General features: G+C 51.6%; 1 protein-coding gene across 7 annotated transcripts in view; it reads left to right on the forward strand.

Moving 5' to 3' along the window:
- Positions 1 to 25,604, forward strand: part of LOC140695465 (protein spinster homolog 3-like) — a 60,560-nt gene that overhangs the window by 15,196 nt on the left and 19,760 nt on the right. For 4 of the 7 annotated variants that reach the window (XM_072958196.1, XM_072958194.1, XM_072958197.1 and 1 more), the window contains 3 exons: positions 771 to 960; positions 19,575 to 19,640; positions 25,378 to 25,476. In XM_072958196.1, the coding sequence (XP_072814297.1) occupies positions 771 to 960; positions 19,575 to 19,640; positions 25,378 to 25,476 (355 nt within the window). Of the gene's footprint in view, positions 1 to 770; positions 961 to 19,249; positions 19,460 to 19,574; positions 19,641 to 25,377; positions 25,477 to 25,604 lie in introns of those variants that run through there. The other 3 variants (XM_072958195.1, XM_072958198.1, XR_012071145.1) reach the window with 3 other exon arrangements.

A 25,604-nucleotide genomic window follows, 5' to 3' on the forward strand; every position in this document is an offset into this window, starting at 1 on the left:
ACAGGGTCAGATCATGAAGGTCCATGTACACCACAATGAGTTGGAGCCAAATCTGGAAGGTGTTTAAAAGCTGGTGGAGAATTTTAGGCAGGGGCATAGTCAGATCCGTGTTCTAGACAGCATCCTCTGGGAACCTATCTGGAGGTTGTCTTGGAGGGGCAGGTGCCCACAGAAGGGAGGTGCAAGAGAGGCCAAGTGGAGTCGAAGTAGGTCCAGGAGTAGGTGGGAAAGTAGGGAAGTTAGGAGGGGGCTACTTGAGAGGTGTTCAAAGATGGAGAGTGGGAGGATGGGCCTCAAGGAGGGAGGGTGTGTACAATGCCCAGATGAGGGCCGGTGCATTACAGAAGCTCAACAAGTAAATGTTCATTTGCTTCCACTCCCATTAGTATTGGAGGCTACAAGGCAAGGAGGTTGGAGCCAGAGTGGGACTGTAGAATTAAGTGTTCTGAGTGGGGCAGTTTCAGGTGGTGAGACAGTGGAGGAGGTCACCGGAGATGAGGCAGGCTGGGAGCTGGGGTACTGGGTGCTGGGAAGATCACCCACGTGGCCAGTGGCATCTGCAGGACGAGGCAGGAAAGGGGATGGGATGAGTAGGGGACTACATGGGTCCCTGAGCCGTGTCCCAAGGAGCCACTAGCATTGCTCAGGAGGGAGGGGAAGGGACCCATAGCCACATCCCTGTGGTACCAGATCATGCACTGGGGGCAGGTGGCTAGACCCCTATCCTAGCCCCACTGGCTGACTAACCCCTCTCTGCTTTTTTCCATCAGCCTGATTTTGGGGGCACTGACTGTTGTGACTGGCATTATTGGGGTCATCCTGGGAGCAGAGGCTTCAAGGAGATACAAGAAAGTCAACCCGAGGGCTGAGCCCCTCATCTGTGCCGTCAGCTTGTTTGCCGCAGCCGTCTCCTTCTACTTGGCTTTCGTCCTGGCCCCGGCCACCCTCCAGGCCTCTTATGTAAGTGAGGGCTCCTTCGGAGGTGGGAGTTGGGTGGGGTGGGTAGGGAAATCGCGTTCCACACAGGCTTATGCTGTGCCCGGTGTTTATGTATGTTATGCACATTACATCATTGATCACTCCTTCCGAGTGGAGCTTTGTTATCCCCATTTTACAGATGAGTAAACTGAGGCTCACCTAGAGTTCCACAGTTAGGAAGGCGCAGGACTGGTATTTGAGCCTAAGCCTTTCTGACTCTAAAGCGTATCCTCTGAGCTCCTGGTTAATGCTGTGACTAGAGAGATTACGACCCCTTTATTCCCAGGATGTGAGTCCAAGAAAAACTAGGTTAATTCTCCCCAGGTTACAGATGAGGAAAGTGAGGCCCAGATTGGCCATAGCCAGCCTAGACACTGCTTTAAAGGTGACAATAGTGATGATATCCCATCTTCCAGATCCATATCCCATCACATACCTTCATGCCCCTCACTATCCGGCTGTGCTGGTGACAGGTGCTCACACCTCCCTTGCGTGTGAACATTCCCTCCGCCAGGGGCACCATTCCCCTCTTCTGTGCATCCTGAAATCTTTCTCCTGCTGCAAGATCCAACTCAAAGGCCACCTCCTCCAAAAGCCCTCCGAGACTACTATGCTCACGTCAGAATCTGCTTTTCCCGCTGGGCTCCGTGCATGTTGGTGTCCCACCAGGCACCCTGGTGTATCCAAATGTGTGCAGCAGTGTCCTTGGCTCCCCAAAGCCTTGGTTCTGACTGTCCCACAATGAGAAGGAGTCATTGACTCTGGGAAGCAGGTGCCCACCTAGCCCCAGGCAGACCAGTCAAACTCCCCTCCTTTACCCTCCCACTCCCTGGTCCCAAGGCCCTGGGGACACAGAAGCCTCGGCACATGTGGGCAGGGCTCACTGAGCAGGCTGGACTCCGAAAGCAAAGCAGTAACAGCTTTATTGTTCTCCTGTCAGTTCGGGTGTGTCTCCTGCCTATGACCAGACCCCACAGCTTTTCTAGTTACATTCATGAAGTCCCATTTAAATCAAAACTTTGGTTCTATTTCCAGATAAATATTCTATCCGGGCCCAGAAATTGCACGGGGAAGAGGGAGAGCTCCACTTGATTGGATTCTCTTGTTCCATCTCTGACCCCAGTCGCTGACACCACCCCTCCCCTGAGATCCTGGCCCCTCCAGGGTTGGGTGGGCCAGGAAGGATGACTGGAAACAGGCCACGTGTTATCCGTGTCTGGAGTTGTTTTGCGGCTGACGCCCAGATGCTGGCCGACTTGTCTCTTGGGGGCACTTCTGTGGGTTTTGCGGGCCCCTGGCCTTGATGCAGGTGACGTGGTTAACCTGTGTCCTGTCACAGCTTCCCTCTACTCCTCCTTGGGGGTTGCCCTTCCAGCTCTTCCTGCTGGACCCTGTCGCCCTGGGCAGCCACCCTGTGGGGCTCCCCTCTTGTGGCCACCAAGCCTGTCTCCTCTCTGTGGTGCCTGTTTAACCCACTGGACGAGCTTAGGGTGCAGCAGCCCCCTCCCCGCCCTCGTGCACCTTCCTGCTCCCAGGTGATGTGCATTGGGGTGTCCTGAGGATGGACTTTGTGAATGCCCCTCAGGTGGCCCTGGTGCAGGAAGGTTAGCTTTTGTCAGCGTCTGGCCAGGGAGAAAGGCGAGTGTCCTTCCTGATAGGCACTGCCCCTCCATGGGTGGGCCGCCTGTGGCCCCTCACTCAGTTTTCTCACTCTTCACATAAATCCCCCCAGCCCGCATCTCCAGCCTTCTTCTGTACAAGTTGCGGGGCCACATGAGACAGTTCCATTTCTCTCTAGTCCTGAAGGTGTGGGTCCTGTTCTAAGGTGTGGGTCCTCAGCCTTCGTTGGGCTCCCACTGAAATTCCTGGGAAATAGACAAGTCCCGTTAGTGTTCCCTTCTGCACGTGCTCTTATTTTATCCTTACGGTGCCCTTGTGCCAAAAGGTATTTCTCGTTCCCACTCGACAGATAGGAATACTGAGGCCCAGAGACAGCAGCACAAAGAGTAGGACAGATGAAACTCAGACTCAGCTCCGCAGACTCCAAAGTCTGTGTCCTTCATGCTGCACTGACCCTTGTCACCCCCGTGGAAGAGAAACAGAGCCTGGCAGACACCAGGCACTAAGTACATGCCTTAGTGCCTAATGGCTGAGGGAGTGTGACTGGGACCATCATCTCCAGCTGGTGGGGGCTGGATGGGCCCAACCTTGCAGGGAGGCTGGGGCCCGGGCAGATGGAGGCCCCATTTAAGGCCTGTCCCCACAATGGCTGGGCCCTCGGACCCCCTGCCAGTTCTGCTTCTGCCACTGTCTTGGTTGGCTCCGGGAAGAGGCTCCTTGGCTGTGTTTCGGGGACACAGCTGTCCCCCGCTCTGCAGCCTGGCGCATCTCCAGAGCTGGATGGCTCATCTAGAAATGACATTGCATCTTGGCTGACAAAGCCAGCTGGAGAATCTCTTCTCCAGGCCTGCCCTGGGCAGTGAGGGGCTGAGGGGCAGGAAGGTGGGCAGGGCCAGGGTGCATCCATCCTCCAGTGCTAGGAGGCTGCCCCTCCCTGTGGCTCAAGTTTGGGCCTTGCACGATCCCCAGCGGCGCTGAGCCCTGCGACCAGAACTCCAGCCTTCTAGAAGAGGTGTGATTCCTTCTGAACCCCCTGACCAGATCCCCGCTCCAGGGCTCTGTTGTGCCTCTGAGGTCCTGAGACTCAGGCTTCAGCTCCCCCCGCACTGCCTGACCTTCCCACCCACCCGCACCAGTCATAAAACCCTTTACACCTCCAAAGTACCACTCTTCTGTGGTCCCCTCTGTCCTGTTCTGGCTCACGCCTTGCCATCTTTCTCCAGAACTGTCCTGGGAGCCACCTTCCGGGTCTCCTTGCCTTCCTGCTCATCCACTACAACCTGTTCTTCCCACACTGCCAGAGTGACACGGCGGAGCTTCCCCATCAAAGGCCTTGGTGCCACTGGAACTAAGCCTGGCTCCTCATCCTGACACTTAAGGCCTCTCATGAACCTCCCTGGCAGCCTTAGTAGCCTCATCCCCCATACAGTACTGCCATGCAGGTCCCTTCCTGATTCCCAGGACATGCCCCATGCTTCCCACATCTGGGCTCTCCCTCTGTTCCCTCTCCTCCCACCCCTTCTCCATATGCCGGGGTCATTCTGTGCCTTCGGGGGCCGGTGAGGGCACCACCTCTCCCTGGAGCCTTCCTAGGTTCCCTGATCCTCTCTCCTCATCCTTGCTGCTCCTCAGCACTGTCTTCCTTGGGTCCTGGTTACTTATGTTCTGACCTGTCCCCCAGCTGGACCCAGGTTGGTTCCCATCTTTCTCAGTGCTCCAGCCCAAAGCAGAGTGTCAGGCACTTGGGGTGGGGTAATCACTGCTTGCTGAGTGAGTAGTTAAGTGACCAGCTATTTTCATTCATTCAACATATATTTATTGAGTAACTGTAAAGCAGCATGCTAGTTTAAATGCTGCAGATTCAGCAGTGGGTAAACCAGACTAAGATATCTCTGTCCTTAGAGAGCTTATGTTCTAGTTGAGGGAGACAGACAACAGGCCAAATATATAGGTAAAGTTCACAATATTTCAGATGATAAGAAATGCTTGGGATAAATAGAGTGGGAGGTAGGGAAAGTGTGGGTGTTGGGGGGAGAGGGCTGCAATTTTCCATAATGTGACCAAGGAGGCTCACTGAGAAGATAGTTGTTGAGTAAAGACCTACAGGAGGTGAAGGAGCGAATTCGGTGAATATTTAGGGGAACAGACTCTGTAAATGCCCTAAGGTAGGAGTGTATCTGGTGGATTTAGGCAACACCAGGAAGGACACTGTGGTTGGTGTGGAGTGAAGCGAGAAAGAGAGACAAGGACAGAGGTGATGGAGATAAGATCAGGTAGGACCTTGTGGACATTAGGTGGAACTGGCTGTTACTAAGAGTGAGACAAGGTTTTGTACTGAGGATTGGGAGATCTGGCTTACGTTTACTGCAACTTTGAGATGATCATGTGGTTTGTCCCTTATTAACAAGGTATGTTACATTGATTGATATTTGTATGTTTAACCAACCTTGCATTCCTGGGATAAACCCTCCCTTGGTCACAATGTATAATCAGATTTATGTGTTGCTGAATTCAGCTTGCTAGTGTTTTGTTGAGGATTTTTGCATCTATGTTCGTAAGTAATATTGGCCTGTAGTTTTCTTGTGATGTCTTTGGTTTCATAGGGCGAGTTGACAAGTGTTTCTTCCTCTTCTATTTTTCAGAAGAGTTTGTGAAGGATTTGTGTTAATTTGTCTTTAGACATTTGTTGGGATTCATGAGTCAAACCATCTGGTTCTGGCTTTTGTTGGTGGGAAGCTTTTTGATTACTGACTCAATATTGTTATTGGTCAACTAAGACTTTTTATGTCTTTTTAAGTCAGTTTCAGTAGTTTGCATTTTTTAAGGAATTTTATTCATAGTATTCCCTTGTAATCTTTTTAATTTCTGTAAGGTCGGTAGTATTGTTCATTTTTGATTTTAGTAATTTGAGTCTTCTCCCATTTTTCTTAGTCAGTTTAACTAAAGATTAGTCAATTTGGGTTTTATTGATTTTTCTCTATTGTTTTCCGATTATCAGCTTATGTTTAATAGAATCACTCTGACTTCTCTGTTGAGAATATTTACTATGAGGGTGGTTAGGGGTGCAAGAGCAGAAGCAGTGGAGGTGGTAAGAAGTGGTTGAATTATAGGTGTATTTTGAAGGTAAAGCTATCGGAGTTTCCTGATGGATTCAATGTGGGGTGTGAGAGAAAGTCGAAGGTGAATTCTAGGATATTAGCCTGTGTAGCTGGATGGAGGGAGACGCCATTAACTGAGATAGGAAAGTAGACAGGAACAGTGGGATTTGGGGGAAGATGAACACTTGGGTTTGTACATTCTGAGTTTGTGGTGAGAGGTTGACAACCAAGTACAAGTGTTAGTAGAGAGTTGGATACAGGAGTCTGGATTCCATGGGACATGACATCACTCCTAAAACTTCAGTGGGTGGAAACTGGTGGCATTCCACCATGAAGGATAGTCATTAGGTTTGGGGGACCTATGGGGACCAATATCAGAAAGGGTGATCAAAGAGGGCTGAGGAATTGGCTTCTGTTCAAAATAGTTTCAAAATAGAGTCATTTGAGTCTCTTCCATCCATCCATCCATGCACCCATCCACCCATCCTTCCTCTGTCCATCCATCTATCCATCCATCCATCCACCCATCCACCCATCCACCCATCTTTCTGTCAGTCCATCCCTTCCTTCACCTTCTCAGATTGCAGGAACCAAAGTTCTTCCCATACTTTCTCTACAAGTCCTGGAGAGATTGATAGGTTCCAGGGGAAATGTATAGGGCTTCCTGGGAAGGCATGTGTGCTAGTGTGTGTATGTATCTAAGTGTGAGTATATGCAGGCAGGCCTGTGAATATGAATGCAGATATGTGTGCTTTTGCATGTATACATCTCTGTACCTGTACAGTCATGCTCTACATATATTCTGTGTACATGTATATTCATTCTGTATGTGCACATGGCTTTTGTGTGCTGTTTTGCATACATGGCTGTGCATGAGTGTGCATATACATGTGTATCAGGGCAAGCAGATTGTGTGGGAAGTGTGTGTACATGTGTGTCTTCAGCTGCATATAGCTTTTCTCCCACTGCTTTTGTGGCTGTCACTGCATTGCATGAGAAGGAGGGGTTTTTGGCAGCATCGTGGGTGTGCCTGTCCCTAAATTTCCTGAAGTGGGGCCAAGTTGTGCTGTATGTTTCATGGCAATGAGGTTTCCTGAGCATATAAAGTCTGATCTGGGGCCTTCCTTCGGGGAGCCTGTGCCCTGGGGCCCACCTGCAGGAGCAGAGGGTTCCGTCTCTTCCCTCCTTCCAGTCCCCTTGGCAGGGGAACTTGACTTCTTGATTGTTAATTGGGATCCAGACACACACAGCAGGTCTTGGCTCATACCCTCTTCCTTGGCCTTTTTCCCAGAGCTGCTGCCCTTCAGAGGAGAAGGGGTTTGTGCTCAGAGGAGGGACTGAGTCCAGGGCAGGCGCTCCATCATTGCTGGCCTGGTAGCTGGAGGATATGGCTGACCATTGGCAGCCCCACCCTGGGTGTGCTTTGGGGTCCGAGGGAGGGGCAGCAGCTGGAAGGGAGGGAGATGGGAGTGAGCATGCACTGAGGTATCTGAAAGACCTGGACATCATTCCTGTTTCTTCACTTACTAGCTGTGTGAGCTAGGACAAGGTCTTAATTTTGCTGAGCCTCAGTTTCCTCAGCTATGAAATGGGAGTGCTAGTCCTTTCATCTTGGCTTCATTGAGTTGCTAATTTGGGACCTGTTCTAGTTACTATGGATATGTAATGAAATTTAGTGGTTTAAAACAACAAAAACACATATTTTGCTCAAGAATTTGCAATTTGGGCAAGATTGGAGGGTAGGGATAACGTATCTCTTCCATTTGGGGTTAACAAGGCAGAATAGGGGCGGAGGTCTGGATCATCAGAGGCTGAGGGCCGTCTGATGGTTGATGCTGGCTGTTGGCTGAAACCTTAGCTGGAGCTACTGGCTAGACCAGCTGCGCGTGACTTCCCCATGTGGCCTGGGCTTCCTTACAACGTGATGGCCGGCTCCCAAGGACTGGAGTCGTGAGAGAGCCAGGTGAAGCTGTGTTGCATTTATGACCTACCTTGAAAGTTACACAGCATCAGTTTCACTGCATCCTGTTCTTGACTTGAGTTACGACTTCTTGCTCAGATCTGAGGGGAGAGGGGATGAATTCAATCTGTTGGTGGAGATTAGCAGTGATCTGCAAGAGCATGTGAGAATATTGCAGTGGCTGTTTTGGGAAAAGACAGTCTCCGTAGTGCCCTGGGTCCTGCTGATATCCAACATTACAGAGAGGAGTGTCTGGGCAAGCGGCCAGGAAACCCCATCACCACCACCCCGCCCCAACCTGAGGGGTCTCTAATTCCCTGCTGCTCTTTCCGCATTACAGGTGAGAAACCTGAGAGTGGAATCTTCACCCCCAAACCTTGCTGTGCCTCACGGGCTGAGCTGAGGCCCTGGTTAGGTGGCTGTGAGGCGGGTCCCACCCATGATGAGCAGAAATGTTTGCTCACTTCTCAAATATTCCCCAGTGCACCTCCGGTGTGCCAGGTGCTGCTCTAGGCTCTGGGGAGGCAGCATTGAACAGAAAAGGCAAAATTACATGTGTAATAAAATAAACATCAGATAAATGGTAGGTTAGACGGGGATGAGTTCTGTGGAAAAGAACAGAGCAGGGAAAGTGGACAAGAAGAGGGACTGGGTTGTGCAAGGTGGTCAGGGACGCCTCACTGAGTCGGTGATCCTTCAGCAGCAACCTGAAGCCAGTGAGGGAAGAAGGCATGTGGGTATGGGGGTGGAGAGGGGGAGAGCCCTCCATGCAGAGGGAATGGCAAGTGCAAAGGCCCTGTGGGGGAAAGCATGGCTGGTGCAGTCAAGGACATGGGTTGGAATGGAGTGAGCCTGGGTTGAGCAGAGTTGATGAGCTCAGACGGAATGGCAGGGTGGTGGGGGCCGTGATGGTGTGGAGCCCTGTACATAGGATGACTTTGCTTCCAATTTAAGTGAAATGGGAAACCAGTAGAGGATTTCTAGCACAGAAGTGAGATGATCTGTGTGAGGCTTTGTATCAGTCACCTTTTGCTGAGTAACAAATCGACTTAAAACTTGGTGCTTAAAACAATGATTTATTATTTCTTTTAATGGAGGTACTGGGGATTGAACCTAGGACCTCATGCATGCCGCGCACATGCCCTACCACTGAGCTATATACCCCCTCCCTATTAGTCCTTATGATTCTTTGAGTTGGCTGAATGGCTTCTCAGCTGATTCACCTGTGCTCACTCCTATGGCAGCCTTCCCCTGGAAGACTGGGTGGATTGGAACAGCCAAGCTGGCTTCACTCATGTCTGGCTGTCGGTTCTTCCATGCTCCTCCATGTGGCTTCTCATCCTCTCCCGGGCTAACCCAGTTACCTATAGGGTGGTCTCAGACCTGCATTCCAAGAAAGCAAAAATGGAAGCTGCCGTGTCTCTTAAGGCGTAGGCCAAGAACAGCATAGCGTCGCTTCTGCCTTATTTATTGGCAGAAGCCAAGTGCAAAGCCAGCTTAGTCTCACCGGGGAAGAGGACTAGACAAGGGTGTGAATACCAAGAAGCCTGATTCCTTGGAGGCTGTTTTGTAACTAACCACCACGTGGTTTACCAAGGTCTCTCCAGCTGCTGTGTTTATAACAGAGTGAAAAAGGACAAAGACAGAGACAGGGAAGCCCATTAGGAGGGTTTCCAATAATACAGGCAAGAGATGCTTGTGGCTTGACGTAGGCTAGTTCTAGAGGAAGTGTGAAGAAGTGGTCAGATTCGGGGTATGTTTGGAAGTGGCAGCAACAGGATTTCCTGACTGGGTGGGTGTAGAGTGTGAGAGAAAGTGATTCGTCGAGTGTAACTTCAGGGTTTTTGGCCTGAGCGACTGGAAACATGGAGTGGCCATTTACTGAGATGAAGAAGGCTGAGAGGAGTGTGGAGTTGTTTTTTTTGGAAAGGGTGGGGTTAGAAGTTCAATTTTAGACATGTTAAATTTGAGATGCCTCTGAAGACATTTGACTGCAGATGTTCAGAGGCAGTTGGATATGTATGAGTCTGGAGTTTGGGAGAGAGGTCTAGGCTGGTTATTTACAGCCATGAGTCCGAATGAGATCACCGAGGAACTGAGCTTGGATGGAAAGGGAAAAGGACCAAGAATCATGCTCTGGGGCACTTGACATGTCAGGGATGTGGATGCATCGCGCTACCACTGTGAAAACAAGAGTTGGGGCCAACGAGTCACTCCACTGCACTCTGTCCAGTAACCTTTCTATCTTGATTTGGGGGAAACTGAAAAACAAAAGCAAAACCAGAAAAGCACAAAAGCAAAGACAATAACGATTCCCATTTATTCCTCCCCCAGAATTAGTTACTCTTAACATCTTGGCCTGTTTACTTCCACTTTTGTTATGGATCATCATTCTATATGTGTCTTTCTGTCTTTACACACAGATTTGTGTGTTTTTTTTGAAATATTTTTTATTAAGCTGAGGTTCTATGGTAATTTTAAAAACAAATTTATTGAGGTGTAATTCACCCATTTAAAGTGCACAATTTAGTGGGTTTTTAGTATATTCACAGAGTTTTATAATCGTCACATCAATTTTAGAACATTTTCATCACCTCAAAAAGAAACTTCATTTTCATTATCGTCATTCACCATTTTCCCCCAACCTTTCCCTTATCCCAGCTCTAGGTAACTGCTAATCTACTTTCTGTCTTAAACGCTTGCCTAATCTGGATATTTCATATAAATGGAATCATGTAATGTTTAATTCATTTATGTGAATTTACCTGAAGAAACTGAAATGAAATTAGAGGAATTGTTTAACTTGAAATTAATTTTAAAATTTTGGACTTATTGATGAATCCTGACCAGCCTTCTTATTTTTAAACATATATATTCAAAAAAATTGAAGTATAGTTGATTTATAATGTTGTATTAGTTATTGATGTACAGCAAAGTGATTAGTTAGACATATATATATTCTTTTCCATTATAGTTTATTACAAGATACTGAATATAGTTTCCTGTGCTGTACAGTAGGACCTTGTTGTTTATCTCTTTTGTATGTAGTAGTTTGTATCTGCTAATCCCAACTCCTAATTTATCCCTCCCTCTGCTTTCCTATAAACCATTAGTTTGTTTTCTATGTCTGTGTGTCTGTTTCTGTTTTGTAAATATTTGTATCATTTGTATCATATTTTAGATTCCACATGTAAGTGATATCAATATGATATTCGTCTTTCTCTTTCTGGCTTAACTTCACTTAATATGATAATCTCTAGGTCGATCCATGTTGCTGCAAATGACATTATTTCATTCTTTTTTTTATGGCTGAAGTATATATATATACCACATCTTCTTTATCAGTTCATCTGTTGATGGACATTTAGGTTGCTTCCATGTCTTGGCTACTGTAAATAATGCGGCTATGAACACTGAGGTGCGTGTATTTTTTTGAATTAGTTTTTTCTGGATATACGCCCAAGAGTAGGATTGTTAGATCATATGGTAACTCTATTTTTAGTTTTTTAGGGAATCTCTGTACTGTTTTCCATAGTGGCTGCACCAATTTACATTTCCACCCAACAGTGTAGGAAGGTTCCCTTTTCTTCACACCCTCTCCAGCATTTATTATTTGTAGACTTTTTAATGATGGCCATTCTTACCAGTGTGAGGTGATACTCATTGTAGTTTTGATTTGCATTTCTCTAGTAATTAGCGATGTTGAGCATCTTTTCATGTGCCTATTGGCCATCTGGATGTCTTCTTTGGAGAAATATCTATTTAGGTCTTCTGCCCATTTTTTGATTGGGTTGTTTGGTTTTTTGATATTGAGATATATGAGCTGTTTGCATATTTTGGAAATTAAGCCCTTGTCTGTTGCAAGGTTTGCAAGTATTTTCTCCGAGTCCCTAGGTTGTCTTTTCATCTTGTTTATGGTTTCCTTTGCTGTCCAAAAGCTTGTAAGTTTGGAGGGGGAAGGTATAGCTCAAGTGGTAGAGTGCATGCTTAGCTTTAGGTCCTGGGTTGAATCCCCAGTACCTCCTCCAAATATAAACACATAAATAAACCTAGTTACCTCCCCCTCATGAAACAAAACAAAAGCTTGTAAGTTTGATTAGGTCTCACTTGTTTATTTTTGCTTTAATTTCTTTTGCCATGGGAGACTGATCTAAGAAAACATTGCTATGATTTATGTCAGAGAATGTTTTGCCTATGTTCTCTTCTAGGCATTTTATGGTGTCATGTCTTATATTTAAGTCTTTAAGCCATTTTGAGTTTATTTTTGTGTGTCGTGTGAGCGAGTGTTCTAACTCCATTGATTTACATGCAGCTGTCCAGCTTTCCCAGCCCTACTTGCAGAAAAGACTGTCTTTTCTGCATTGTATATTCTTGCCTTCTTTCTGACCAGCCTTTTTCATCTCCCACCTTCTTCTCTCCCAGCCTCTTGACTTTTGTTAGTTACATTATTTATTTTACTTTTTCTAGATTTATAACATTCACACTCTATTCTATAAACATAGTCCTAATAGTTGTTTGATAGTAGTCTCAGATTTAAATAGTTTTAATACTCATTGTCAGTCTGTTACATAGATTCTCCATTCCTGAGTTCATTAGTATGGTTCAGCTCGTAACTGTCTATCCAGTTTTTTGTGGTTAAATAGTTTTTAATCTATTCTGTGCTCCCCCCTCAAAAAAAAACCTAGAGAGGTTGTATTCCTTTGATTCATTCATATTTGAGATTGTCTTCTCCTCTTTTCCTCTTTAGCTGAGCAACATCAACTGGGTATGATATTCTTGGCTTCCATTTTCTTTCTCTCATGACTTTGCAGACATTTGTTCCATTGTCTTTTGATATCAAATATTGCCAATAAACTGGGGAATAAAGTTTTAAAAATCTTTCATTTGATTCATTTTTTCCATCTGGATACCTGGAGATTTCAGGATTTATTCTTGAAATTCAGTAGCTTAGCTGGTGTATTAGTTATCTCTTGCTGCATAACAATTCATCCCAAAATGTAGCTGTTTAAGACAGCACACGTTTATTATGTCCCAAGTTTCTGTGGGTCAAGAATCCAGGCATAGTTTCATTAGGTGCTCTGCTTCATGGTCTCTTGCAGGCTGCAGTCAAGGTGTTAGTCCAGGGTCTGTGGTCTCATCTGAATGCTCAACTGGGGAGGGATCCAGTGCCAAGCTCACTCCGTGGTTGTTGGCAGCATTTGGACCCTTGTACATTGTTGGATTGGGGGCTCAACTCCTCATTGGCTGTTGGCTGGAGCCTGCTCTCGGGTCCTTTGCTGTGTTGGCCTCTTTCATATGGCACCTCCCTTCATGAAAGTGTGCAGGCTGAGAAGGCAATAGATGAGTCTATTGAGGGGAGTCGCAATCTCTTGTAACCTAATCACAGAAGTGGTATCCCATTACTCTTGCTGTGTTCTGCTCATTAAAATCACACCCTTAGGTCCAGACTACACAAGGGTGAGAAAAGAGGTGTGGTTCTCTGGAGCCATGTTAGTAGCTGCTCACAACAACTTGGCTATGTTTTGATGCTAACTATTCTACATCACATAAAAATTTCTTCAGAACAGTGTTCTTATCTGCTGAAGCAGTCTTGAGTATCCTCCCTCCCTGTCTCATCTCTTTGAATATTTCTTCTGTTTGTTTTTGTTGGATGTTTTAGCTGTATTGGATCATCTTCTGGGCTGGGACTAGGATGAGGCCAGCAAGGCATAGAGGTCACACAATTTAAGGAGGCACTCACTCTCAGGGGCTGACTCTGTACTTCCGCAACTCAGAGACTGAGTGCCTCCTTAAGTTTGGTACCCTAGATGCTTCCCTGCCACACCATAGTCCCAGGCCTGATCCTCTCTGTCTGTCTTCCGTATCATTTACTCCTCTCTAAATGTTTTCAAAAATCAATCAGTCTGTGAGATTATCTCAAGTCTTTTCTCTGTATCCATGACTCTACTTCGTTTGATGTCTATTCTGTTTCTAAACATTTTTGTTAGTTCTGTAATAATGTTTGTTCCTCCGTTTATTTCCATAGGCCTGTGATATCTTTTACATCCTCTTGGGGGTTCATTTCATCTTTGAACTCTTTCCTTACTGAATTAATGTTCAATATGGTTTGAAACAATTATAAGGAATTTCTTCCTGTTCCTTCTCTTATTTGTCTTTTAGGTTGTATTCTTTTTTCTTCCTTCCTCCCTTTCTCTTTTCTTCCTTTTCCACTTTTCCCCCTTTCCTCTTCTCCCATTTCTCTCTTCCTTCCTTCCTTCCTTCCTTTCTTCTTCACTTCCTTTTCCCTCTCACCCTCCCTCCCTCCTTTTCCATCTCTGTCCCTTCCTCTTTCTTTCTTTCTCTTTTTTCGTCTCCTCTACCCCCATTCCTCCTTCCCTTCCTCTCTCTTTCTTTTTCCTCTTTCTCCTTCCTTCCTTCTTTTTCCTCCCCCCAATCCCTTCCTCCCTCTGTCTTTCTTTTTTCTGTACGTTTGCACAGTTCACATGCTAAGTGCTTTTCCCTTGTCTGGTTTTGGACATCTTTGCTCCGATAGCAGGTTTGCTTTGATGTAGCTTGGGGGACTCTTGTTTCTGACTCTCTTCCAGCCTTCTCTGTGACCATTCTCTTCTCCAAAGGGGCTGCAGTTTGAGAGTTGAGTCTTAGGTTTTGTTGCCTGAGGAAATTACAGGGCTCAGGTGAAGCAGGAGGAGCCTTTGTCAGAACACCTGGGCTCTGCTCTCCTTGGATTTAGGTAAATGCTCTACCACAGGGTTCCTTCTACTTAATTACCAGGATTCCCTTCTGAAACGAGGGCCGTTTTCAGGTGGAGTCAGTAACTGGAGTCATTATTCACTTTCTCCAGTTTTACCCATTTCTCCCCAGTAGCTTTTCCCACTGGGTTCTTAGTTAAGAGTGGGTATAAGAGACCCCTACTCAGTTTATTTCCCTCCAGATGTGGGGGTTTTGGAGAACAGCTTTGGGGAGTGGGAAGCTGAGAAGGGCTATACTCCAGAATCATATGTTTGTTTGTTTGTTTTCTTGGCTGCCAATATTTTATACTTACCTCATTAGGCTTTGTTCTTTTCCTTGGTGAAAAATATTTTCTCCCCTGACTTCCTATTTTTTGGGGGGTGGTGGTGGTAATTATGTTTCTTTGTTTGTTTGTTTTAATGGCGGTACCGGGGCTTGAACGCAGGACCTCATGCGTGCTAAACCCTCCCCCTTGACTTCCTGTTTTTCACTTTGAGGGGGAAGGGAAATATGCAGTTGCAATTCTCCATCTTTATACAGGAGTTGCCTTACATGATCTTTAAGGCTCCTTCCAGCCCAAGCTAGATCATAACTCTGAGTTCCCTGTTTGCACAAGGAGAGATGTGGCCACCACCACACAGAGCAGAGCCAGCTTGGCTGTCACCAAGGTCTTTACATCTGGGACAGAATGTTACCTTCTTAGCTTGAAGACTCCTGAGCAAGGACCAAAGGTGCAGGCCCTGTGTCTGCCCAGCCTGGTGCCCACAAGGGAGCCTTATGCGGTGGTTGGTGGGGAGCAGCCAGGATGTGTGTCCATCATAGCTGTAGTCAGGGTCAGCTAAGGATTCTAGGGTTGGCTGTAGGATCTGCCTTCACCCCAGGTAGCCCAGACAGCTGGGCTGTGCAGGTGCCCCAGCTCTGGGGATCTCTCCTACCACTTGGCCCTGGGGGGCTTCTTGGATAAGCCCTTTTTCTCTTGCATGTTGGGCTACAGGAAGTGGGCCTTGCCAGGGGCTGCCTCAGGGGGGCTGAGAGAGGCCCCCCTTTTCCTTCCTTGGAGGGCCCTACCTTCCTGCCAGGATCTAACAGGTCTCTTCCTGGATGGGCAGCAGAGCCCTCATGGAGAGCCTGCAGTCTCAGCTGAATCCTCCAGGAGGACTGGAGCTCATTCCCCACCCGCCTGCCTACCAGGCTGCTGGGCTGTTGCTGGCCCCCGGGTAGCTGGGCGGTGCCCTTATGCCCTGAAGCCAGGCCTGCAATTACAGGTTGGCAGGCCCAGGGGCAAAGTGTGCCAGCCAGCCCGGCAGCTTGCTGGCAGCCACTCTGTGCTGGGGGCCTGCGTCCCATCTGTCTCAAACACACTGAGCGAAGAGGTGACCCGTGCAAGGGGAGGATGGACCTTAGCTAGCCCTTGGGAGATGTTTGCCTTCTCCTTTCCTGGGGACGCCTAGAATCCATTCTTTGTAGTTCAGAGCTCAGTTACTGCCCAGCTGGAAGACTGAGATGGGCCAGGGTAAAGACATTGTCCTCTCTACCCGGCAGGGGCTGAGCCTTCTCTGGGGCGGGTGCCCCAGCTTCTCTCCTGCTCCTTCCCCATGCCTACCTGTGTGTGCAGGTGTGCATGAGGAGGGGTGTGTGTGTGTGAAGGTATGAGTGTGTTCACATCTGTGTGCATGTACGTGCATGAGTACAAAAGGAGGAGCAAGCTTGTGCACCTGCATACGTGTGTGTGCCCGTGTGACTGTGTGTGGACAACTTGCTGTCCGTGTTATGAGACCACAAGCCTGCAAGCATACACACTAGGCCATTTTCCAGCAAGTTCACCCCAGCAAGCCTGCACCAGTGTTGGCAGCCGCCGTCTGGTTGGTTGGTACTCTTGCCACACGTTTTAATACTTAGAATATCATCCCTTTGCCCTGCATATGCGTGTCCTTGTGGTGCGTGAGTTTTGTGTGTGTCTCCCAGGTTGTGTGTCTAGGTATGAGTGCACATGTGTTGGAGCTCTTGTGTGTGAGCTTGTGTGTCTACGCACGCTGCTCCGGCCAGGGGTGACTCAGGCCAGAAGTATTCATTGTCGTGGTCCCAGCTTGAGGGAAATCCTCTTGAGTCTGAAATGGAAAAGGCCCGGGGCTGAGGGGCTCCACGTTTCTCAGGCTCCAGGCAGCATTCCCAGGCCCTGTCGCCCAGGGGGACTGAGCCAGGGTGCAGGGGAGCTTGCACAGGCGCTAAGGGGACAAGAGCAGAGTCAGATTTCCCTTTTGGAAGTCCCCTCCGGGGCTGCTGTCAGGAGGGATGATGGGGCCTGGGAAAGTGGTGGGGAGGAGGGACCCGGGGTGGCCTGGACCAGGCCTCCCACAGTGGATGGGAGGAGGGAGCAGATCTGAGGGACATTTAGGATGCAGAATGGACAGGAATCAGTGACTGGAGGGCAAACAAGGCATGTGTCCTCCCTCTCTCTGTGTCTGGTCTGAGCGACAGAGGACACCTCTGGGGAAAAGCAATTTGTGCAGCTTGCTGAGGGCCAGTCCATGCCTTGGGCCTGTCTCAGCTGCCTCAACTGCCCTGGGTGAGGACAGTAATGCAGGGTAGGGGGATGGGCGGGGACAGCAGGAGAGAGCTGGTTTGGGGACCTGGACAGTGCAAAGGGCCTGTGGCCATGCAGGAGAGGGTGTCCGGGGTGGGGCTGAGGGACCTATGCCAGAGGAGCTTTGAACAGCTGGCTTCATTCTTCACCGTGACTTGACCTCAAACCACGGCTCTTCTTGTTTGTTTTGTTTTATGATCACGGAACCCAAGTCTGAAGTGGTCGTGGAAGCCCTCGGACTCTAAGACCTGATTCACACGCAGCCCGTGGGGAACACAAACTCCCAGCTTTAACAGCCTAGGCAGTTGGCCCTGGAGGCACCTGGTGTGGCATCTGAGCCACCCCACCGTTGTAGGGCTGGGGAAACCAAGGCCCAGAGGGGTGGTGACCTCCCAGGGTGGCCCCACGTGGCAGGGTGGGGCCAGGCCGTCCACCCCCAGGAGGGCGCACCTCTCTGATGGAGTGTCCCTCCCTGAGCCCAGGCAGCCGCCTCAAGAGACTCTGTAATTACAGGATTAGGCGGCAGCCTCTCCGCAGCTGGGCCCTTCACCCCTCAAAGCCATCCCGTGGAGACGAGGATTTGGTGGCATGGGGTGGGTTTCCAGGTGTGTCTGAGGAAACCTGGCCTCCTGGGGCGGCTTCTTCACCTGAAAGGTCCCATTGTGGCTGCAGCCTCCCTCCTGTCGGCTCTATTTTGGGGTCAGGATCCACCCTACTCCAGCTGGAGGAAGGAAAAGGTGTATTTCAGTATGTCCTGTGGGCGTGAAGGAGCCGGGGAGAGATGAGGCGGGGGCCTCAGCTCCAGCAGACAGCACAGCTTGGAGGGGCTGGTGCCCGGGGCATGGAGGGCGGGATGCCCTCGAGCGGCAGTTGTGAGGAGGGCAGCGGCCTGGCAGCCCCGGTGGAGGTGGGAGTCTGACTGAGGGAAGGATGGGCGTCAGCTGCCAGGACTTTCATGTGGCTCCAGGAGGCCGGGTTGGCAGACCCTGTCAAGCTGGAATGTGGGTCTGCAGACTGCCTGGGCCCCGCCTAAGACTCGCCCGCCAGCCGCTTCCTGATTCAGACCTCTGTGGGTGCCTGGCCCCGGCCCCAGGCCCAGAGGGAGACCCACCCTGCCCTCAGGGTTCCCCAGTTTGCGGCGGCCTAAGGGCTGGTGAGACTGGGAGGACACACGGCTACTCCCCCTCCTTGGTGCATCCAGCCCTTTCTCTGCAGCGCTGGGCCACCTTCCTGCCTGCCCAGCCTCCTCACCTCTGCTCATGGGGGTTCTCTGTCTGGCGTGGCTTGGGGGCTCTTCTTAGCCCATCCTGATCCTGCGCATCCTTCAGGGCTCTGCTCAGCGCCACCTCCACTGGGAAGCCCTCCGCATTCTAGGCTTTCCTCTGACTTCCTTTGTGCCAGCCTTCCCCAGCACTGTGGCTGCTGGGGCCTCTCGGACAGCCTCCTGTCCCCCACCTCGCACAGGGTCAGCCATGGGGGTGAGGGGCTCACCGGAGAGTGGCTTGATGTGTGACCTGGGGCCTGAGTCTTCTCATCTGTGAAATGGGTGTAATGATATGTCTTATGAGGTGGCTGAGCGTTAGATGGGTGACAAGGGTGGACGTGCCTGGCAAGTATTCAGTTCCTTTGGTTCCTCTGTCCTGGGTGTTTGCAAGCCTTTGGGTGCTGGAGCCTGGGCTGCCCTGGGCACAGTCCCGTGACTCCAAGAATGACTAATTCCACTCCCGCAATAAGCTCTTAGAAGCTCTGAGAAATGAGCCTTTTATCCCTCCTTGCTGCTTCATTAAACTCTTCTTGAGTGAGTGCAATGAGGATTGTCCTAATCCTTTGTTAGTAGCTGGGGGGTTCGGGGAGCTGGGAGGGACAGGCCCACAGGGGCCTCCTGTTGCTGGCAGATATTGGGGCAGGGGGCTGGCACACAAGGTTATCCCAGCCCCACAGGTGCGCAGGGTGGGGGTGGGTGCTGGATGGGGCCGGAAGCCCCCAGTATTCCAGGCTGGCTTTGCCCTGGGCCAGCTATCGACCTCTGGCAAGCCCCGGCTCTGACCCGGCAGTTTCACTGTGCCAGGCTTGCTTACCTCCCTGCGCCGCTCTAGGGGTCTGGGAGGGGGATGGCCTGGGCAGGGCTGTCGATGGGGTGCCTGGGCCAAGTGGTCTGGCTGGCATTCAGTAGGCACCTCCTTGGTGTACACAGGCCTTCAGGGAACAAGGGGAGGGGTGGGCAGCCTGAAGCAGCCCCTGGACCTTTCTCCTCTAAGTCTGTTTCCCCATCTTTAAAAGTGGCCTGGGAGTCCTGACTGCCTCCTCCTGCAGCCCCTGGGTGACCTCAAGGGCTGGACCCTGGGGGCCATCCATCAGGGGGAGAGCTCATCCCTGGCACTCCCGTCTGGGTCATGGCTGCCTGTCTGCCCATGAGAATGTCTACCCATCTTGGCGGCTGCTGGAACTGGGAAAATAGTTCCAGACCTCATCCACCCCAGTAAGTCTCAACAGTGCCTTCCTCTGTGCCGCCTGAATCTCCCTCTCCTCGGGTAGGAAGAAACAACATGGGGAGGGGTAGGCGCGAGGTCCAGAAAGCCTCACCCTGGCTGCCCTGTGTCCACAGGCGTTCCTGGCCCTTGGGGAGCTGCTTCTATCCTGCAGCTGCGCAGTGGTCGCTGACATCCTGCTGGTAGGTGTGGCAGTTGGAGTGGAGGGCTGGTCCTGGGGCCTCTTGAACACTGTGGACTCACCACTGGACTTCTGCTGTTGAGTGGCCACTGGAGGTTGGGAGAGCTTCAGAGACCATGGGTTAGGGAACCAAGGTCAATGAACAATTACCTTGGACCAGGGGCCTCCCTGACACTCTCAAACATATCTCTGACCATCACTCCCATTTTGTAGATGAGCAAATGGAGTCTCAGAGAGGGCAGGTGCCTGGACCAAGCTCACACAGCATGCAGAGGCTGAGCCAGGACTGGGGCCCAGGCTTTTTGTCTCTAGGGCTCCCTCCCTCCCTCTTTCTTGACCATACTCCTTCTCAGTATGCAGGCCTCCGCTTTCGGTGTGCAGACAGGGATGCCAGACTTCAAGGCCACTGAGCCCAGGTGGGTCCAGGCTGCCCCAGCTTCCGTATCAGGGGCTGCAAGGCAAGGGGCCGGCTCAGGCTGTAGCGAGGCCTGCTGCTGTCCTGATCACACGACTGCTGGGTTCAGAGTCTAGCACCGCCCTTCTTGAGCCGCACACTCTCTGCTCAGCCTCCCTGCCTCCTTCTAGGAGACGTGCAGGGGAAGTTTTTGAACACTGAAGGGCTATGCCCTTGTGGATTATGCAGGGTCCCAGACCGAGGGGGACCCCAAGAGCCCTCCTCCTGCCTCCTGGCAGCCTGGCATGGTCTAATGCTGGGCGTGAGGGAACCAGAGCAGCTTGGCAGTCGGCTGAGAGCTGTCTAGTGCAGGGGCATGAACCTGGATTCAGGAAACAGGCCTGGGTTTCTGCTCTGCTTCTGCCACTTACTGTGTGTGGCCTAGGCGAGTCACTTTGTGTCTCCAAGCCTCAGTTTCTGTGTGTGGAAAATGGAGATGAAAACACCTCATGGATTATTGTGTGGGTGAAACAAGATGAACTGTGTGGAGCTTTTGCCTGGTGTCCAGCACCGAGAATGCTGGCTTGGGTTCTGATAGCAGGTCAGAGGTTTCTGCTCTCTCATCGTCCGTCTCCCAAAGAAAGCCTGGCATCCTGGAATCTTGGTTTGAAAGGGCTGTGAGGAAGGGAAGTCATTTAACTAGCCAGCAAGACCTGCTTGAATACTACTGTGGACCGGAGGCTCGCTCTCTGTCTAGATGTTCTTCCCTGTCCCCACGGCCCAGGCTCAGCAAGTGTAGACAGGGCTGCCCTGTCTTTGACTCCTGGGTGGGTGTATCAGCTGCAGGGCTGGTGGATCTTCTCTTTTCCTCCCTTCATACAGGAGACTTGGGCTGCAGCCCAGACTCAGCCACAGACCTGCTGAATGGCCTTGGGCCTCAGTTTCCTTGCCTATAAAAAGGGGTAATCACAACCGGCCTGGCGGGGTGAGCGAGCTAGCCTGAGGGAAAGCCCTCGGTACATGGGATCGTGCTGGCAGACGTTGGCTTGAGTGGGGTCGCCCACTTGCAGGCACAGGGAATGAACTACCCACCCCCCAGCCTGTGCTCTGAAACCTGCCCCAGCTCCCTCTGCCTGTCCCCTACGCTCCTGCCCCCTGCTCCACATGGCAGCCCCCAGATATGTGAGGACTGCGCCCGTGTTCCCCAGTGTCTGTGTCTGCAAGAATGATTAACCTGGCAGAGCCAGGCTCTTTGCAGAGCTGTGTCTGGGTTGGGGGCAGGGGTCAGGGGAGAGGAGGGGCTGGGAGCCAGTCAGCCATAGTCTAAACCATCTGATTCTGCTGGGGAGCTGACTGGCGCTGCCCTGGGGGACGGGCTGGACGTGATCCAGCCCACCCGCTGTTCCCCACCCCCCTCCCCAGGCTCAGAGGCCTGCAGCCCCCATAGCTTAGCCAGGACCTGTCATCCCAGGAAAGCTTCTGCTCCCCTTCCCCCACCTGCCCACCTTCCCGAAGGCCCTCAGTGAAGGACGGCCTTGTGACACTTTGGTGGCCAGAGCTGGACCAGTCCCTGCAGTTCCTGGAGCCCAGTCCTCTGGCAGAGAGGGGAAGGCTTGGGGAGGGAGTGGTCTTGGGCCAAATGCTGGTGAGGGGCGGGCTGTGGGGACCCGGGCTGTGCAGTGGAGAGGCAGACAGATGCCAGCTCAGAGCAGGGTGAGGAAAGGTGGGAGGCGAGGAGACCCAGAGTATAACTCCTGTAAGAAGCTGCACTGAGGAGGATGGCAGCTGGAGCTGGCAGGACATAGGTTCCACATAGGACATAGGTGTTCCTTTTCTAGAGGTGAGGCAGGAGCAGCCTCCAGGGGGCAGGAGGGGAGGTGGGTGGAGAGGGGCCAGCAGGGAGTGGGATGGGGGCTGGGGAGGAAGCAGGCAGGGGCAGGAAGTGTGTAGGGGACACTGGTGTGGCAGGAAGTGCAGGGAGGTCCCATCTGCTCGCCTGCCCTTGCTCCTGAGGCAGAGAAGGTGAGAGGGCAGCAGAGCCCAAGAACCAGGGTTCTAGAACAGCCCACTTGTTTCCACTCCCAGCTCTGCTGCTCTCTGGCTGGCTAAGTAGCAACCTCTCTGGCCTTGGTTTGCTCACGTGCGCAGTAGGTAGAAAGACAGGACCTACCAGTTACGCCCAGGCTGCCAGGGACCAGTGAGCTAGTGTCTGCGTCACAGGTGTTCCTGAGGGTCGCTGAGGACTCCCCGGGCCGCACGTCAGTCCTGCCTCAAGGACACTCCTCTCATTGCCCCCCTTCTCCACAAGGAGGAGAATCCAGATTCTCTGGGGGATGGGCCTCAGGGGCTCTCTGGTCCAGTGATTCTCAAGCTTCATGGGGCATAAGAACTGGGTTTGGGGGAGCTTGTTACAAGCTCAGCTTCCAGGCCCTCTGTCCTTGGAGTCTAATTTGGTTGGGTCTATGTTGGGGTCCAGGGGTCTGAATTTCTAATGAATGTCCCATGGGATCCTGATGGCGATGTTGCTCAGAAGGCACCTGGAGATCGCTGGTCTAGCACAGCCAGCCGCCCAGCCCATGAACCCCTTGCAAAATTCTGACTAGCCCAGTCCCTCCCCTTGTTCACACACCCTCCAATGGGGAGTTCACTCCTTGCGCACTGGGAAGACCTTGCCTCCTGTTAGGTCAGTTAATAAAAAGGATCTGGCCCTGTCACAGCCAAGACCCACCTCAGACCACCCCTGGCAACCATCCCCTAGCCCAGATGGGTGGTCGTCAGTCACTCTTCCGTTCTCTCTCCATCAGTGTCTCCATGCTTTCCCGCACTGCCTCCTGCCCCTAGGTGGCCGTCTGCTCTCTTGTCTGTCTCACACTCCCAGGGGTGTCTGGGTGTGAGGCTTGAGTCGGGGATGGGAGGCAGGCTGCCAGGGAGTCTGCACCTGGTGGCTGCCACTCAGACTTTGTGCAGACCCTTGATCGGCGCTGGTTATGCCCCAGGCTATAAAGGGAACAGCTCTTCTAAGATGGGTGAGTCAAAAACAGAGGTGTTTTTGTCTCAGAATAGAGTGAGCCTGGCATTTTGGGAACTCAAAAGCCTCTGAACTTCTAAAATTACCTTCTGGGCTCTCCAGCTGCTGGTGGGGGGCCCAATTTTGGCCCCTCGGCTGTATGGAGACCTGGGGACCCTGAACTGGCTTGGGGAGACAGACCTCTCCCACCACCAGCAACAGGGACTGGTCTGGCTCCAGCAGGTCCGAGTTCCTGGGAAGGGAGAAAGGGATGGCTCTCTGAGGATCCAAGCAGCCCTAGCCCCTGCATGGACTTTTCTGGATGCTTAGGGCCCATGTTCTAGGAGGCCCTGCCCTTCTGCCCAGAACCACCAGCGAGTAATCACATAATTATGGGGTGAGAAGGAAGCACTTGGGGAAGGTGCAAAGCTGTGGTCAGTTCCTTCTCAGGCTTGTTGGCAGGTCCCAGTGATGAGTGGGAGGCCCGGTTTCTCTCATCACCTGGACAGAGTGGCTCAGTGCCAGTGACTCCAGGACCAGCCGGTCATCCTCGGGAGTGCCCTGCCCACCCACAGGGCTCCTCTCTCCAGTCCTGCGGCTCCCAGTCCCTGGGCTCCTGCCTCCACTTTGGCTCACCCTGTCCCCTGCCAGGAGCACTTTTCCCTCTTCTCGCTACCAATTTCCCACTTGTGAGGCTAGGGGTGAGTTTGTCCTCTTAGTTCCCCTTGCTGTTGTTCAAACATTCTATAGCAAATGCATAAATATTGCTGGAGAGGCTCCTCCTTGCTCCTAATGGCAGAGTAATCAATGGTCAGACCCTGGAGGAGAAGGCCTGGGATCAAATCTCAGCCCTGCTATTTCCTGGCTGGGTGACCCTGGGCCAGTTACTCACCCTCTCTGTGGAGGGTTTCCTTATCTGTAACATGTGGATTGTAATTGTATCTCCCTCATGGGTTGGTTGAGTGGATATAGAAAATATATATAGGAGATATATAAAATGCATACAGGAAGCATTTAATAAATGTCAGTAACTATCATTGTTATTATTCTCTGATGGGCTTGGATTATGGACAGCTAGTCCTTGGGGATAAGACTCTGGGGTGGAAAGCTCCCCTGTGGCTGCCCTTTTGGGACCACTTGACCATGTGGCTTCTGCTTGAACCCCTCCTCCCCCAACACCCGTCCCTCGTTGCACCCCTGGGTTCTGGCAGAGTTTCTCCTGGGACCAGTGTCCCAGATGGTTCTACCTGACTTACTTAGTTGGCAGACTCTCAGCGAGTCCCCTCTGTGCCTGGCGCCTTGCTGTACCCCAGGGAGCCTGGGAGAAATTAGGCAGGAGCTTTGCTGCCCAGACGCTGTAGGGGTGAGGGGAGGTGGACAAAGATGGAACCCTTCCAGCTGTGGGGAATGTGCATTCAGCTAGGAATGCACACAGGGGCTGTGGGAGCTCAGGGTAGGCACCTGAACTCTGGAAGGCTTCACGGAGGAGGTGAGCCCAAAGTCAGTCCTGAAGGGCAAATAGGGATGCTCCAGCTGGACCAGAGAGGGGAAGGCTCTCCAGGCAGAAGGCACAGCATATTCAAATGCCCAGAAGCATTCTGCCTCCTGGACTCATAGGGCGTTATTTCTGTCTGATGTCCACCTGAAGCCTCCAGGTAGCAGATGGAGAATGATAATAAACAAAATCCTCCATGCAGGTGCTATTAGCCCCATATGGGGATGAGGAGCCTGAGGCACAGGGAAGTGGAGTGGCTGGCCCAAAGTCACACAGCTAGCGAGTGGGGGACGTGGGATTAGAACCCAAGACAACCTGACTCCGGAATTCATATTCTTAACCTTCCACCCCCTACGATGTAGGTCTTTCCAGCAAGGCTGCCTTTAGTCTCTGCCCAGAGGGGCTTCAACTTCCTGAGAGAGAGGCTGAGCCCCCACACCACCCCACCCAGGTGCCCACACATGCAGACACCTAGCCGTGCACCTGCTTCACCCTACAGCCCACACTAACGCCTCCTGGGCCTCTAAGCTGGGACGCCCCAGCCCCATCAGTGTTGTCACAGGCAGGCCTGGTCTCCCTGGTTCCAGGCAAACCCTCAAGAAGGGTGGCCTCCATCAGGGGCCTGGCAGCTCCATCCCAGGGGACTGGGGAACCTTCCTGAACCGAGGAGGGGCCTGATGTCCTGGTGGTGGTGCTTCAGGCATTGAAGTTGCTGACTCCCTTGCCAGCCTCTCACGCTGCCAGGCAGGCCCGTGGCAGGTGGGGAACAGGAGTGGGTGTGAGGGGGCACCTGCTCTCTGCCCTCACTTGCAGAGCTCCCCTGGTTCTCCTGTGTTTTGCAGTCTGTGGTGGTGCCCAGGTGTTGGGGAACAGCAGGGGCACTTCAGATCACAGTGAGCCACATCCTGGGAGATGCCGGCAGCCCCTACCTCACTGGACTTGTAAGACTGGGTGACTCCAGGCAGGCCTAAGTGGGTAGGGAATGGGGAGGGCCTAGGGGAGGAACTGTCCTGGAGGAAGGCCTGGAGGCTGGCCTGGTGGGCCTGGCAGACCCATTTTCTCTTCTCTG

This window comes from Vicugna pacos, unplaced genomic scaffold (genome assembly GCF_048564905.1).
Source record: "Vicugna pacos unplaced genomic scaffold, VicPac4 scaffold_221, whole genome shotgun sequence".
Lineage (NCBI taxonomy): Eukaryota > Metazoa > Chordata > Mammalia > Artiodactyla > Camelidae > Vicugna > Vicugna pacos.